General features: G+C 44.4%; 1 protein-coding gene across 3 annotated transcripts in view; it reads right to left on the bottom strand.

Moving 5' to 3' along the window:
- KNL1 (kinetochore scaffold 1) overlaps positions 1-17,424 on the bottom strand; it is a 288,270-nt gene that overhangs the window by 251,076 nt on the left and 19,770 nt on the right. For all 3 annotated transcript variants that reach the window (XR_013264900.1, XM_077464895.1, XM_077464894.1), the window contains exon 2: positions 587-633. Coding sequence is in view for 2 of the 3 variants with exons in the window: in XM_077464895.1 (XP_077321021.1) it covers positions 587-615 (29 nt within the window). In the remaining variant the exon portion in view is untranslated. The remainder of the gene's footprint in view (positions 1-586; positions 634-17,424) is intronic.

Raw genomic sequence — 17,424 nt, forward strand, 5'->3', positions numbered from 1 at the left:
CAAGTTACAAAGGAAATCACAGAAAAGCAGAACCCTTTCAGAGTCATGAATATATATATATATATATATATATATATATATATATATATATATATATATATATATATATATATATATATATATATATATATATATATATATATATATATATATATATATGAAAAAACAAAAAAGGAAAGAAAAAGAAAGAAAAACACGACATGCAATTTTGAACTGTCAAATCACATTAGTGTGAACGAGGGCTTAGTCAATTCCATCAGTGATTTGTAAAAACCCAGCTGTGAAACATTCAGCCCAGGTTCACGCTGCTGTGGGATTAAACTGGTATGAGTTCAGCTGAACTCGCACGATTTCATACCTGCATGTCAGTCCAACTTCGGGGGCGATTTCCTGTACAGACAGCTATTGAACTTGCACCCGAAGTCGCCAAAAGTAGTACAGAAACTACTTTTAGGAATCGGTGCAGAGCCAACAATTGCCACATGTTTTGCATGTGATTTGACATGTCAAGTTGCATCAGTGTGAACCTAGGCTTAATAAGAGAACAATTTATTTAAAAACCTGCCGAAAACGTGTGTGCACTTACTTGTCAGGAAGAATAGTTTTGTTCTCCATGTCGAATACACCAATGTCCTAATGAGAAAACAATGAGATATTATTAATAATCTGGACCTGTCTTTTCAATCCTAAAACAAAATGATGTGTCCAATTGAACGCATATCTAAAATGGGCAAATAGAAATTTGGACACATGACTGATGATCCTAGTGAGAGTTACTTAGTCCATATTAAGCAGTAATGCAGGTCATAGCTGTCTTGTGTACAATAGCTTTCACTAAATTCAACAGAAGTCTACAAGCAGGCAGAGGAAAGCAATACAAAAGTGATTTGTGGGATAGTTTCTGTAAAGTGGTTATTCTGGGGTCATGGCTGCAGTTATTTCCCCTGGTATATTTTTTTTCCCACCCATCCAGCGATGCTGAATAATTTAAGATCCTGAGCAGCTATAGAGCCACAGCATTGCTAATACATGTGGCAGACCAGGAGCCCAGGACTGAAAAACAGCAGTTTCGCCGGCTGTCCATAGAGGTGAAGGAGGAACAGAAGATCCCCAATCTGCATGGTCTTTGAAACTGGAACCGATGAGCATTTTGTCACTTCTGGTTTTGGTTTATCGTTTACAAGCCATTAACCACTTCCAAACAGAATCTGATCTCTAAAGATATATTTTTGAGGCCAGAGGAGAGAGCACAGATCTCTCCATAAAGAAAACCTTTCAAAGCCCTAAGGCCCCTTTCACACGGGACAGATCAGTAATGATCCACCCCGTCAGCGGGGAGCGCTCAGTTGTCCCTACTGAGCCGGCAGCGGACAGGGCGGTCTCCGCACACTGTGCAGGGACCACCCTGTCAGCTCTCCTATGGGGGGGGGGGGGGTGAAATCGGATGAGCACGGACCATCTGTCCATGTTCATCCCATCCGCTCTGCAGACAGATAGAAAAATAGAATTTTCCTCAGTCTGCAGAATTTGACAATTGCAGAGGCTGACAATAGCGGGTGTCTGCAGATGTTCATCCGCAGACACCCACTATCCCATAGGGATGCATGTCCGTATTTCCTCCGCAAACGGATGGATGAAATACGGACATAATGTCCGCATGTGTGAAAGGGGCCTAACACAAGGGATATAGTTCATTCCTTGTGATAGCAATAAAGTTGAGCAAAAAAAATAAAAAAATTAAAGTGCCCCCCGTCCCACAGTGCTCACACACAAAGGCCAATGCATAAGTTGATCCCGCACACACTCCTAAAAACAGTTTGCACCACACGTGAGGTTTTGCCATATGTCATTGCGAGAGTGATAATTCTAGACCCAGACCTCCTGTGCAACTCTAAACTATTAAAATCGGTAAAGACTTTTAAAGCTTCACATATGGAAATGTTGATACTGTAGTTTGTCGTCATTGCATGGGTGCATGCAATTTTAGGGCATCTTTAGTCATCTCAAATCATCTTACATGGTATTATTCAGGATTTATATAGGCTTACCCTCAAGTTGTAAATCACTGTGTAGACAGTACAAATACAATACAATAGGAATCAGAGTGCCCAGCTAGTTAGAGGTTACAAACTAAGAGGGAAGGTCAAGAGATACAAGAGGTAATAACCGTGGGAGGAGGGGGGGGGGGGGGGGGAGGATGTGCTGATGGATAAAATACATGTACAGTTAAGTGGGGGCCAAATAGGCTTCTCTGAAAAGATGTTCTGTCAGGGATTTTCTGAACGTAGACAAAGTAGGAGATCGTTACACAGGTTGGGCTAGAGCATTCCAGAGGATGGGAGAGGCTTTTGGATGAATTGCTGAAGGGTAGCATGGGATGAGGTGACAAGGGAGCTAGAGAGCAGGAGGTCTTCGGAGGAGCAAAGAGGACAATTTGGTTACTATTTTGAGACCAGGTTAGAGATGTAGCTGGGGGCCAGTTTGTGGATGGCTTTACAAGTTACTGTTAAGCCGTACACACTGTTCTGATTTTCCAGACAAAAAAAAAAAAAAAGTCTAGGATTACAGCTAGGACCTTGGCATTGGGGGGTGGGGAATAGGTTGAGTTTGAGGAAGTGATGTGACATCCAGGCCGATATATCTGTTAGTAAGTTGGTGATGCGTGAGGAGACAGATGGAGAGGTAGATTTGGGTGTCATCCACAGGACATGCAGCGAGACTCTCCTGTTTACTTGACGGTCTCGGAAATAGTAAGTCCCATCTTGTGGGCTGCCATTGGACCACTGTTGTGTCCATCATAGGAGATTCTCACTGTATGTAATCTGTCAGCACTCGTCTTGCCCCTTCCCTGTCCCTTTTAGGTTGCAGATGGGCATCGATCAGGCTGCTGCATTGATGGCAATGACCCTTATTTTGCTATTTTTTAGTACCCAAAAAAAAAAAAAAAAAAATTATAATTCACGACACTTCCATCTTATACTAAATGTGCGTGTTATACACCAATAAATATGGTATCTAGAATTTTTTAAAAAGGAAGCTTTTTACACGTATGATGGAAATGGCAGAATTGGCTTGGGCAGCAAGTGGTTAATTGGTAGGGCTGAAACGATCAATCGATAATGAAAATCATTGACAATGATTTTCATTATCGATTAGTTGGTCCGCACCATGCGATCCGTGGAGCTGGCGGCCATATTGGTACACCCAGCGGCGGCGAGCTGACGTCACACCCAGCGCAAGTTATTCAGTCTGTCAGGCCAAATGAATTCTGGAGGAGTCACGCTGGATAGAAGATAGAACACACACACACACTACAAAAATACGTAGTCGTGCGTGAAAGATGTTGACGCGTCACGCTCATCTCATGGGTAAAGGCCGGTAATGGTGGCGGCGGCTGCTCCTCCTGGTAATGGGGGGGGGGGGGGGAGAATGGAAAGTTCAGATGCAGCACGAAAAGCCAGACCATGACTTCAAAAAAAAAAAAAAAAAAAAAAAAAAAAAAGTATGAAATTCTTTAAACAGAGGCCAAATAAAATGGTCCATTGTTCCCTCTGCAAAACCAAAATGGCGTACCAAGGCAGCACTACTGCAATGCACGAGCACCTCAGAAGAAAACATCCTGGGGCTCTACGACCTCAAAATGAACAAGCCATCTTTGTAAGTAGTATTTTTTTCCCCCCATTTTGGGAGACAATGGGAGTAATTATTACAATACAAATTGTGTTGTGGTCAATTAATATATGCTGCTAGTAAATAATTACGGATGATACATCATTACTAGTGCATGCTCAGGGGTACCCATATTTGTTGCTGTGCTAATTGCTTTTTTGTAGTGGCCATCTCTTTTTTTTTTTTTTTTTTTTTTATGTTTCACAAGGCACTTTGCACTGCAGCCCTCAGTGTCTTGCTGATCTGGGGATCCCTTAGGGCAGTGGTCATCAACCCTGTCCTCAAGGCCCACTAACAGGCCAGGTTTTATGTATTACCTTGGGGAGATGCAGACTAGAATACGCAATAACTGAGCAGCAAAGGGTATCACCTGTGGTGCATTTCAGTTATCTTGCAAACCTGGCCTGTTAGTGGGCCCTGAGGACAAGGTTGATGACCACCGCCTTAGGGCATGGTTGACATTGACAACTAACTGCAATGTATGATCAGCACACCTGAGAGAAGAGATGCCATGCTTTTCTTTCAAAATATGCAGAGCAGCAACAATAATATTAATTTATTGCAGACATTTACTACCCTACCCTCTTTGAAATAAACAGTACAAGTACATTATTAGCATTGAGCATTCATGTTGGTTAAACTTGGTTCAGGTTCCTAAATGTTTATTATTGGGTGTGTGTTTTTTTGTTGTTTTTTTCTTAAGGAAGAGGCAAAGCTGTGTACAGAAGTTCTTCTTTCATAAAAAGGATGTCACTGTTTGCACACTCCAAATGGCCGTTGCATATACCAATAGCATACTCAACATGATTGTAAAAGATACGAGACCTTTTTCTATTGTAGACTGTCAAGGACTTCGTGAGATGATCAACACGTTTTACCCAGGATACACACTTCCCTCCAGGTCCCATTTCACTAAGCTGATGGAGAAGAAATATGGAGGAGAATTTTGAAAGATTCACTCAAAGATGTAAAATCAGAAATAGCTCTTCACCACAGACGCACGGACCAGCATTGCCACAGATGCATACTTGGGTGTCACATGTCACTTCATCAAAGAAGACTGGAATCTTACATCGTACAATCTAACCACTATGACACTTGAAGATTGGCACACAGCTGAAAACATTGCTACCTGGGTGGAAAAGCAGCTGAAAAGTTTGAGATATCCATGGCCAATGTAAATGTAGTTATCCATGGTAATGCTGCAAATGTCGCTGCTCTGCGTATTTTGGAAGAAAAGCATGGCATGTATGCTGGTCATACATTGCAGTTAGTTGTCAACCATGCCCTGAGGGATCCCCAGATCAGCAAGACCCTGAAGGCTGCAAAGTGCCTTGTGGAACATTAAATAAATAAAAAAAAAAAAAAAAAAAAAAAAAAAAAGTGAGCTGGCCACTAAAAAGCTTAACCACTTCAGCCCCGGACCAATAAACACCTTAAGGACCAGAGGTCTTTTTCCAATTTCGCACTGCGCTGCTTTAACTGGTAATTGCGCGGTCATGCAATATTGCACCCAAACGAAATTTGCATCCTTTTCTTCCCACAAATAGAGCTTTCTTTTGATGGTATTTGATTGCCTCTGCGATATTTTTTTTTTTTGCGATATAAATGGAAAAAGAGCGAAAATTTTGAAAAAAAAAAGATATTTTCTTTTTGTTATAAGAAAAATCGAATAAACTAAATTTTAGTCATACATTGAGGGCAAAATTTATTCAGCCACATGTCTTTAGTAAAAAAAAAAAAGTCAATAAGCGTATATTTTTTGGTTTGCGCAAAAGTTATAGTGTCTACAAACTAGAGTACATTTTCTGGAATTTACACAGCTTTTAATTTATGACTGCCTATCTAATTTCTTGAGGTGCTAAAATGGCAGGGCAGTACAACCCCCCAAATGACCCCATTTTGGAAAGTAGACACCCCAAGGAAATTGCTGATGGGTATGTTGAGCCCATTGAATATTTATTTTTTTTGTCCTAAGGGATTGAATAATGACAAAAATAAATCTAAAAAATTTTTTTACAAAAAGTTGTCACTAAATGATATATTGCTCACACATGCCATGGTTATATGTGGAATTGCACCCCAAAATACATTCTGCTGCTTCTCCCGAGTACGGGGATACCACATGTGTGGGACTTTTTGGGAGTGTAGTCGTGCACGGCACCCCGAAAACCAATCACCACCTTCAGGATTTCTAAGGGTGCAAATTTTTGATTCAACTCCTCACTACCTATCACAGTTTCGAAGGCCATAAAATGCCAAAATAGCACAAAACCCCCCAAAATGACCCCATTTTGGATGGTAGACACCCCAAGCTATTTACTGAGAGGCATGTTGAGTCCATGGAATATTTTATATTTTTCCACAAGTTGCGGGAATATTACAAACTTTTTTTTTTTTTTTGCACAAAGTTGTCACTAAATGATATATTGCTCACACATGCTATGGGCAGAAGTCAAATTACACCCCAAAATAAATTCTGCTGCTTCTCCCGAGTACGGGGATACCACATGTGGGGGACTTTTTGGGAGCCTAGCCACGTACGGGACCCCGAAAACCAAGCACTGCCTTCCGGATTTAAATATAAAATGCTACCAAAAAAACTGTTAGCGATCGCAGGGATCAGGCCTGACTCTGCGATCGCTGCAGTTATGTGTTTAGTGTTTTGTAAGTGACAGTGATCGATCGATACTGCACTTGGGTGGGCTGGGCAGAGGGGCAAAACGCAGGTGCTAGCAGGTATCTGGGCTGATCCCGCTAACAATGCGTTTTTTTTTTTTTTTTGGAACCCTGAACTGCTGGGGACGCTAGTATAGATCTGATCAGATATTGATCTGTTCAGATTCTATACCACTACAGGAGGTTTATGCTTTGCGTGTGGGTGTTAGCGGTACTGGCACTAACCTAGCGCTGCCTGGGGCGACGCAGACCCTGACCCTAAAACCTAATTGATATCACCCGCCGGGTGATCAGGGGGTTAAACCTTTATTGGGTAATAAATGGAGGGTGCCCTGATGATTATTGGGTAGTATATCGGGGTACCTAGCGCTATAAAAACATGGCGGTGAACCTAAAAAAATAACTAGCTACCTAGTGACACTGATGCAGCGATCAGAAAAATGATCGCTTGGTGACACTGGCAAAAGGGGGTGAAAGGGATAACTCTAGGGGCAATCAGGGGGTTAAATCTTTATTGGGGGGTGATACGGGGCTACCCTGGACCTAACACTAACTGCCCTGACAGTTTTAACTGTTAGAACTGACACTGAATGCATTGATCAGTAAAGAAATGATCAATGCAATCAGTGACACTGTGACTGGGAGGGGGGGAGGGGTTTGTGTACCTATGTGTCAGTGTAGTGTTTTGGTGCACTTACTTTTAGTCTTCTCCTCGTAGTCCGGTCAAAAAGACCGCCCCGAGGAGAATGACATCACTTCCTCCTTCCTGTGTAAACAATACACAGTGGGAGGAAGTTCGTCATTGGCCAGGAGCGATCGAGAGGGGGTGGCCAGAAACCAACGGCCATCCCCCTCATCACGGATCGCTGCTGGAGGGAAACGGACCGCCATATCCAGCGGGAGGGGGTCCGATCGGACCCCCCACCCGCTGGAAGGCAGGCACGTACATGCTTGTGCCTGCCTGTGCCATTGTAATGACGTACATTGGCAATACGGCGGTCCTTAAGTAGTTAAAGCAAAGCAGAAACAAATGGGTACCCCTGAGCATGCACTAATAAATGATGTATCCGTAAGATGGAACAGTACTTTACACATGATCAGCCGCCTACTTGAACAGAGGTGGCCTGTGACCAACTCTTTCCGATCCTGATGTCACACCACGAGGATAGCGCTTCCTGGATTTAAAACATGATCAGTGGAGCATACTTGAGGAAGTGGAAGTCCTGAAGCCTTTTCAGTGTGCTACTGTTTTCTTGAGGAGAGTCCTATGTGACTGCTTCCGCTCTACCTCCTCTGGTAAAGGGCCTCCAGAAATCCATACAGAGCACAATTTGCGAGACAGCGGCAGTCAAAGCTTTCCAGAGTGTTGCTTAACAGGAGAGGACATCAAGATGGGAGTGGCAAACTAAATTCAGAGATGATGGTGGAGAAAATATATGTCTTATTACAGCAGCCCTGGACCCCAGATTCCGCAAACTAAAATTCCTGCCAGAGGATAGTTTAAAAGTTCACCTCAAGGTCCAAGCTCTTGCTCTTGAAGTGAAAAGATGATATGGAGGAAGAGCAAACGCAACATCGATGTGAGGAACAACAGTCAGCCAGTGCAGACATGAAATTTTCTGAGAAGAGGCAAGTGTCTCTATTAGACACTTTGCTTGGTTCTTCAGATTCAGATGACCACCACCGTAATGGCGAGGATGACATGACTGGTCACATCCAAGATCAAGAAACCCACAGTGAAGTTGTGAGGAATGAGATACACATAAATTTCATTTCAAAAGTAAGAAAATCCGCTGAAATGGTGGAAGGAAAATGAAGAGGTTTCCCATCTTGACCATGCTGGCAAAGAGTGCAACATCAACCCCATCTGAAAGGCTTTTCTCAGTTGCTTTTTTTTGTGAGACAAAAAAAAATAAAATAAAATAACCCCTAACTTCAGAGCATGTCGATATGCTAACCTTCCTCCATTGCAATGGAGTACGTAACACAGGCCCCCCAACCTTTTGCACTCATGCACTGTTCTTATTTGGCTGTATTAGTGTATTTATGTTGAGATGGCTCATGGCTGCCTTCAGGTGTATTGGCCATTATTTTTGCACAGTGTTGAGCAGTGCTTTTGTTGGGCTTGGTTCCTTCATTCCTTGAAAACTGTTACCTCCTCAGGTATGTTTTACATTACAGTTAACACACCACAAAAATACTGCTCAATCAACACTCTACAATGATTACAATTACATAGTGTTATTGTACGTTGACCAGCATTTTTGTGGTGTTGCTTTATAAACACCACTTTAGGTCAATGGGCATAATGCCATATAAATTCTGCCTAACACTTTGCAAAAGTTGCATTCTGAAGGCATTATGTGGTTAAGTAGTAAGGTTACCACCTAATGCCTTGTGAATGCATCTTTTGCAAAGTGTTAGGCAGAATTTCTATGGCATTTTCATGTCTCATGCCCTAAAGTCAAATTGACATTCATTTTCAACCACAGTGACGGGAAAATTTTGAAATAATAATACAAAAAACTTTAGTCAGTCAAGGGACTTTTCAGACAGTGTACCGTATATACTCGAGTATAGGCCGACCCGAATATAAGCCAAGGCCCCCAATTTACCCCCAAAAAAACTGGCAAACTTATTGACTCGTGTATAAGCCGAGGGTGAGACATGCCTGTCCATCCCTGTGTGTGTGTCCGTCCATCCCTGTGTGTCCGTCCATCCCTGTGTGTCCGTCCATCCCTGTGTGTCCGTCCATCCCTGTGTGTCCGTCCATCCATCCCTGTGTGTGTGTGTGTCCATCCATCCATCCATCCCTGTGTGTGTGTGTCTCCATCCATCCATCCATCCATCCCCGTGTGTGTGTGTCTCCATCCATCCATCCATCCATCCCCGTGTGTGTGTCTCCATCCATCCATCCATCCCCGTGTGTGTGTGTGTGTGTCTCCATCCATCCCTGTGTGTGTGTGTCTCCATCCATCCATCCATCCCTGTGTGTGTGTGTATCCATCCATCCGTGTGTGTGTGTGTGTGTGTGTGTGTGTGTGTGTGTGTGTGTCTCCATCCATCCGTGTGTGTGTGTCTCCATCCGTGTGTGTGTGTGTGTGTGTGTGTGTGTGTGTGTGTGTGTGTGTGTCCAGCCTACCTGTGTCCCGAGCCTTTGTCCCGAGCCTCCGTCCCGTGTCGTGCCTTGCCTTCGTCCCGTCCCGTCCCGTCCCGTGCCGTGCCGTGCCTTCGTCCCGTGCCCTCTTCGTCGGCGGCCATTGTAAAATTCAAAAGCCGCGCCTCCGGCTCCGCCTTCGCCTGTGATAGGCGGAACACTGAATTTCCCAGCAGGCTGTGTTCCGCCTATCACGGACGTCGTATCATCCTCGTCCGTAGTACGAGGATGAGACGACGCCCGTGATAGGCGGAACACAGGCTGCTGGGAAATTCAGTGTTCCGCCTATCACAGGCGAAGGCGGAGCCGGAGGCGCGGCTTTTGAATCATAGAATGGCCGCTGTCTGTCTGCTCGACACGCTGATCGAGCGGGCAGACAGCGATGACTCGAGTATAAGCCGAGGGGGGCACTTTCAGCCTCAAAAAAGAGGCTGAAAATCTCGGCTTATACTCGAGTATATACGGTATGTGGTTTTCGTTCAGATATTACATTCGAAGTGAAAATTTCAAACAAAAATTCTTTCATTCAGCAAATGTACAAAGATTTGTCTGAATATTCTTATCCGAAAATTGATCTGTGTGACCAACATAAGGCTCAGTATACACCTATGCAGTTTGCTTTTGATCTGTTTCTGCAGTGCCTTTTGATTTACGAGCACGTGATTTTACTGCAATTTGCATTTTTGCGGGCAGATTAAAAACACAAATCATTGAAATATATTGAACCAATAAAGCACCATTATGTGTTAAAAGTCCCTGACCCTTTCAGATGTAAACGTGTCCCATAGAAGATTAGATAGAAAAAAACTAAAAAACTAAAATTAACCCTTTATTAGTAGAAAAAGCAGATGAACCCCTTCTAGTAGTGATTATTTTTACTGTAGAACAGTGAAAGTAATATTTACAGTAGCGATTATTTTCTCTTTTTGTACTATAAAAAAGATTTTTTTTTTTTTAACCCATTATGTTACTGGCCGATTAATAGATTATGAAAATAGTAATCGATTAGTTGTTTCAGCCCTATATATGCATGTCTTTAATGTGTTTTTATACACACAGTGTTGAGCAGCAATGCTTTTGTTGAATTTGCCATTATTCGTGCCTGATGCTAAAGTGGGTGTGTTAGAAACACACAACTTCACTTTTTCTTCTTCACCACACAGGTCATACGCACAAAATGATCTATTCCTAGTAGATCAATGGACCTTGCCCAGAACTGTAGCAGTATCCATAAATGATATTACGTGGTCAGATCACGCGTCTGTAGTGCTACATAGTTCAGTTGGGGGGGAAAAAAAAAAAAAAAAAAAAATAAAAAAAAAAAAACACACACCCACACACACACGTCCATCCAGTTCAAACCACACAAAAAAAAAAAAAAATATTTTTTTTATATAATGCTGACAATCAGTGACTCATTTTCCCCTTGAACCCAGTTCCCATCTGGAGAGCTAACCCACTTCTTTTACAGGAAAAACTTACTAAAAACTAGATTGGAACAACATTTAATGCAATATTTTAGTGATTAATGTGAATAAATATTACATTGTGGAATGCCCATAAGGCGTTCATGAGGGGTATCTTTTTTTAACCAAGGTGAAGTTTATTGGAGTATATAAACAAGAATGATATTATACATATGGACAAAAACCAGTGCAACAAGCACCAGTGTGCAAGAAAAACAAAAATATACATCTTATGTCTGACATGCAAAATCTAAATGCACCATCTGCCGCACATAATGTCAACATACACAAGTGTGGTCAAGAACAAATTCCGAGGGTCCGGGCTCGTCCTCAGTATATAAATTGTACCTCAACTCGAGCAGCTATGGGAGCTCCCCAACCACCTGTCCCATATTTTACAGAACTTCTCTGGGCACCCACGGTTGGAATAGATTACTTTTTTATAAAAAGGTAAGACATTATTCACAACCCTCTTCCACTGCTGGATCGTAGGGGGAAGTAGGCCTGAGCCACAACAGGGCCATCTGCATCCTAGCAGCGAAGAGGGTCTCCTGTAAAAACGTCCTAAAGTATTTCCTCAGGAAGAAGGCCAAGGATGCACTGTCGTGGGCATAGTGTGAGGGGGGAGCCCATGTGATCATGCAGGAACTTAACAACCTGTGCCCAGTATCTTTGAACAGACAGGCAGGACCAAATGAGATGGTAAAATGAACTGTTGGCATCTCCACATATGGGGCATGTGGAATCAAAGTCTGACTTAAATTTGGACAGGCGGCCCGGGGTAAGATATGCGTGGTGGAGCATATAGAGATGTGTCAGCCTGACAGTTTAGGAGATTCCACCGTAGACACGGTCAGTATGTCTCCCCATTGGTCGTCCTCCATACTCCCAACATCAGCCTCCCACTGTGCTTTCAGCTGGTAAGCTCTAGTTGTGGCCTGAGGGGTAAGAAGGTGTGTGTAGAAACAAGAGATCAGTTTCCTCGAGTTATCCCCAAACACCAGGTCCGTTAAGGCCGTGGAGTCCAAAGGTGGAGAGGAACGCCCAAACTGAGTCTGAGCTGCATGACGGACTTGCAGGTATCGGAATAGCATATGGTTGGGAAGGTCGTATTCCGCCTTGAGCACCTGAAACATCTTTATGCCATGGGCCCCGTATAGCTGAGACAGATATACTATTCCCCTACATATCCACACCTTGTAATTAGAGGTCGACCGATATATCGGCCGATATTTGCCGTTTTTTAAATAATCGGCATCGGCCGATTGTGTTAATAAAAAGCCGATTCTACGGGACTTTGAAATAACTTCTGTAAGAAGTCAGTGTGAGTTGTCTGAGTCGTCATAGCAACACTTTCCTCCACTCTGGGCAGACTGCCAAGAAAAGAACTAAATGATACAATGTTTACACTTGAATGAATTAAGTCGTCTCTGTGTGTAGAAGTTCTCAGTTTAACCATTTAAAGACTAAATCTTTTCTGACACTTGTTGCTTACAAGTAAAAATCCTGTATTTTCTGCCAGAAAATCACTTAAACCCCAAACAAATATATATATTTTTTTTAGCAGAGATCCTAGGGAATAAAATAGCGGTTGTTGCAATATTTTATGTCACACGGCATTTGCACAGAGGTCTTTCAAATGCATTTTTTTGGGAAAAAAATACACCATTTAAAAAATAAAAATAAAATAAAAACAGTAAAGTTAGCCCATTTTTTTTTTTTGTCCAAAAGTTTTGACTACCTGTTTTTTATTTAATATATAGGTTTTTTTGTTTTTTTTAATCTAGATCATACATACAAGTAAACTGATTGGAGGTTTGTTTTGTTTAATAAATGTTTAAAGCGGGAGTCCGCCAGGACTCCACGTTTTTTTTATTTTTTATTTTTTTTTTAAAGCCAGCCGCTACAAATACTGCAGCTGCTGACTTTTAAAATAATGACACTTAGCTGTCCAGCGCGCCCGCGATGTCGGCACCCGAAGCCGATCTCTAGGTCGTCACTCGAGTGCTGCCGCCGCCGCCATCTTGGGTATGGGAATCAGGAAATGGAGCCTTTCGGCTTAATTTCCCGGTTCCCTACTGCGCATGCGTGAGCCGCGCTGCGCAATGAGGACGGTCCCCGCTGCCTCTGGGATCTGTGCGTTTCCCAGCAGGCAGCGGGGCACTTGCGGAAGGGGGCGGGCACTTGCGGAAAGGGGCGTAATGTACGCCCCTTTCCGCAGAGAGCTAGCCCGGAAGTGGGTGCAGTTACCTGGATTATCCAGGTAACTGCACCCCCCTCCCCCCTGAAAGGTGCCAATTGTGGCGCCGGAGGGGGGGAGGGTTCCAATGAGCGGAAGGTCCATTTTAGGGTGGACCTCCGCTTTAAGTGTAAGAAATTTTCTGTATCACTTATGAAGGCTGCTTTCACACTGGAGCGGGCAGACGTTGATGGTAAAACGCAAGTTTTAGCGGCTCTTTACCATCATTTTTGCGGTGCTATTTGGCTGCTAGTGGGGCACATATAACCCAGCTAGCGGCCAAGGAAGAGGTTAAATGCGCCCATGAAGCACCGCTGCCAAATCGCATTGCATGCGCTTCGGCAGTGGTGCCCATTCATATCAATGGGCAGGAGTGGTGGAGGAGCGGTATACACCACTCCAAACGTGCTGCTTGCAGGACTTTTTTTTTTTAAGATCCTGCCAGCGCATCGCCTCAGTGTGAAAGCACTCTGTCTTTCACATAGACTGCAGGGGAGCCATTTTGCAGGCACTTTACAGGTGCTATTTTTAGCCCAAAAGCGCCTGAAAAATGCCCCAGTGGGAAAGGTGTGTTAGATCAAGGGGGATTAAAAATAAATAAAATAAAATCGGCCTAACATATCGGCATCATATATCGGCTATCGGCCGCCATGATTTCTAAATATCGGCATCGGCCAGAGAAAAACCCATATCGGTCGACCTCTACTTGTAATCCAGCACACTCAGCAGCTCGGGTAAGGAAGGATTCTCCCACAGAAGTGTATGAGCGTGCAGGATGGGAGCTTCAGGTCAGCTTCTGCGCCCCACGCCAAATTCTGCTATAATGTATAAGCATGAGTTGCCCAGCCTCCGCGTGCCCCCTATGATTGCAAAATAAAATCTGGAAGGAGTGTGCCACCACATCCGTGACCGCTGCACACACTAGAGTGGAGTATCGCAGCCTATCATAAGTATTGATGTAGTAAAAGTGGGATAGCTGGGAAGCCACATAATAGGTTGCTAGGTCAGGCAACCCTGCTCCCCCCCAAACGGGCAGGACATTTGAGAGTCTGCCAGGCCAATTTATGCCTGGAAGAGCCCCAAATAAGTTTAGGATCGATTCCATGTCACGGAATATATGGGCTGGGATATATATTGGAGCGTGGCAGAAAATATAGAGCAGCTTGGGGAGGAGAATCATCTTTACAAGTTCCAGACGTCCCATGACCCCAAGAGGAAGTCTAGACCAGACCTGGGTCCAGTGTTTCAAAAAGGGAAAAAAGCGGTTCTACATTCAAGCGGATGTAGTCCACAAGGGAGCGGGAGCACTGTATTACCAGATACTTAATCCGGTCCGTACGCACAAGGGGGAGCGCCGCTTGCGTCGACGTGGGGGCAGTCACATCTATGGGGAGAATTTGGGATTTAGACTAGTTAATGCGGAGCCCCGAGAAATTACCGAATCTTTGTATCAATGCCAAAACCGCTGTCAATGAAGGGCCAGCATCTTCTAAGTACAACAGCATGTCGTCAGCGTATAGGCTGAGAACCTCCGACATCCGCCCCCTACAGGGGCCCCCGAATATCCGGGCGCGCTCTGATGGCAATAGCCAGAAGCTCCACAGCCAGCGCGTACAACATAGGCGAGATAGGGCAGCCCTGTCGCGTACCGCGTGATAATGGAAAGGGATCAGAGATCTGTCCATTCACCAGTATACGGGCAGTGGAGGCTTGATAGAGAAGCTGAATCCAGCGCACAAACCTAGGGCCGAAGCATAATCTGCGCAGGCACTCCCACTCCACTGAATCGAACGCCTTAGCAGCGTCCAAACTAACCACTACTCTGGCCCCAGGGTTATCATGAAGGGCCTGTAGGTTCATAAAGAGCCTCGGGTTAAACGCTGATTTTTTTTTTTTTTTTTTTTTTTTTTTTTAGGCATAAAGCCAGTCTGGTCTGTGTGAATAAGGTGAAGGATTACTTTATTAAGTCTAAGGGCGAGAATTTTAGCTAATATTTTAATATCCAATTGCAATAGGGAAATTGGGCGGCAAGATTCGGGGCAAATGGGATCTTTGTCTGGTTTTGGGATGAGGATGATCAGGGCCTCGCTCATAGTACGGGGAAGGAATCCAGTATCAAAAACATGGGAATAGAGCATGTGGAGTTTAGGAAGCACAAAACCTCCTGAAACTGGGAATAAAATTCCAGAGGGAGGCCATCTGAGCCCGGGGCTTTGGCCGGCACCAAGCACGCTATGGCCTCAGCTATACATTCCTCAGTGATAGGGGCATCGAGGAGTTCAACCTGGGAGTCCGTGAGAATGGGGAATTCTACCTCATCCAACAAGGCCCGCAGCTGTTCCAGAGAGCCACTGGCTCCCGAAGCCTAGAGATCAGCATAGAAACGTCGGAATTCCCGGGCTACCTCCACTGAGTCAGACAGCTTCGCCCCCGTGGCAGAGATGAATTGAACAAGCACCGGGGGATTGTGATCCAAACGGGCCATGTAGGCTAGTATCCTCCCCGCCCTCTCTCCATATTCATAAGTTTTTTGCTTGCTAAAAAAGATGGTTTTGCCAGATCTTTCGTAATGTAAAGTGGTCTGTAAGTCTAGAATGTAGGTGCAGCCTGGCAGAATTTGGGGGCGTGGGGTCCGCCACAAACTCCCTTTCCAGCTCCCCCAGCGTCTACTCAGCCCTTTGTACAACCAGCTGTGAGGAGGCCCTGTGGCAGCTAATACGAGTTGACAACATCATGCGGGCATGTAACTTAAAAGCCTCCCACACCGAGCCGAACGAGGCCGAACCCGCATTGGTCTGGAAATAGTAGGCCCACTCCCTCTGGACAGCATCCAGATCAGGAAGAACCATCAGCCAAAACTGATTCAGCCTCCACAGGCGAGCAACGGGGGCAGAGGGTAGACCAATACAGGCCCAATAGGGCGAGTGGTCTGATAGGGTCCTGACCCCAAAACCCATGTCCCGTTGATACGGAAGCAGAGTAGGGGAAAGCAGGATCATATCTATACGGGACATGGCATTGCGTGCTGGTGTAAAGCAGGAATACGCTTTTTGGGTAGGGTGTTTATATCTCCATGTATCCGTCAAGGCAAGGTCAGATAGGAATCTACCGAATCTAGTCAGTGAGGGGCGGGGCAGGTGCACATCAGACTGGGTGACCCTATCTAGGGTGGGATCAATCACTGAATTGAAATCACCCACCCATATGGTAGGCAGCGTGGGGGTGCTGCAACATATACTCGACTCCTTCTCGAAGGGCCTCAAAGTGGAAAGGGGGGGTATATAGAAGGCCAAAAGGAGGAACTCCAGACCCCCCCACCGTGACATGCAAAAAGAGGTATTCCCCCGCCTGTCCGATCTCAGACTATGTAGGTGGAACTTGGTATTCTTAGCCACTAGGACAGCGACCCCCCTGGAGTTGTTTGTGTAGGGAGCATGATACGTCCAGCCCACCCACAGCCTCTTGAGGGACATCTGTAGCTGCCCTGTCATGTGAGTTTCAACCAACACAACAATGTCTGCACGCATCTGCTTAATACATGACAGAACAGCCACACGTTTCTGCCTGGCCCCCAGTCCCCACACATTTCAGGTAACCAGTTTAAGGGTACCCATCTCTAACAGTGTACATTATGCATAACAGGCGGATCATCTGTGGGCCACCCAAAGTTGAAACCTGCAAACCCGTTAGCGTATAGCGTATGTCCGTTGGGCATGAGGCAGCATAAGGATTAGAGGTCGACCGATATTTGCCGTTTTTTTAATTAATCGGCATCGGCCGATTGTGCTGATAAAAAGGCCGATATAGAACAGCACGACTTGGAAAGACTTCTGTAATAGAAGCCAGTGTAAGTTGCCTGAGTCATCATAGAAACGACTTTCCTCCTCTCTGGGCAGTCTGCCAAGAAAAGAACAAAAAGATACAATGTTTACACTTGAATGAAATCATCTCAGTGTGTAGGAGTTCTCAGTTTAACCATTTAAAGACTAAATCTTTTCTGACACTTGTTGCTTACAAGTAAAAATCCTGTATTTTCTGCCAAATCACTTAGACCCCCCAAAAATTATATATATATTTTTAGCAGAGATCCTAGGGAATAAAATAGCGGTTGTTGCAATATTTTATGTCACACGGCATTTGCACAGAGGTCTTTCAAATGCATTTTTTTGGGGGAAAAAAAAAAAACCACACACAGTAAAGTTAGCCCATTTTTT

This window comes from Lithobates pipiens, unplaced genomic scaffold (genome assembly GCF_037356315.1).
Source record: "Lithobates pipiens isolate NorthernLeopardFrog02 unplaced genomic scaffold, aLitPip1_a1.2 Scaffold_30, whole genome shotgun sequence".
NCBI classification, from domain to species: Eukaryota; Metazoa; Chordata; class Amphibia; order Anura; family Ranidae; genus Lithobates; species Lithobates pipiens.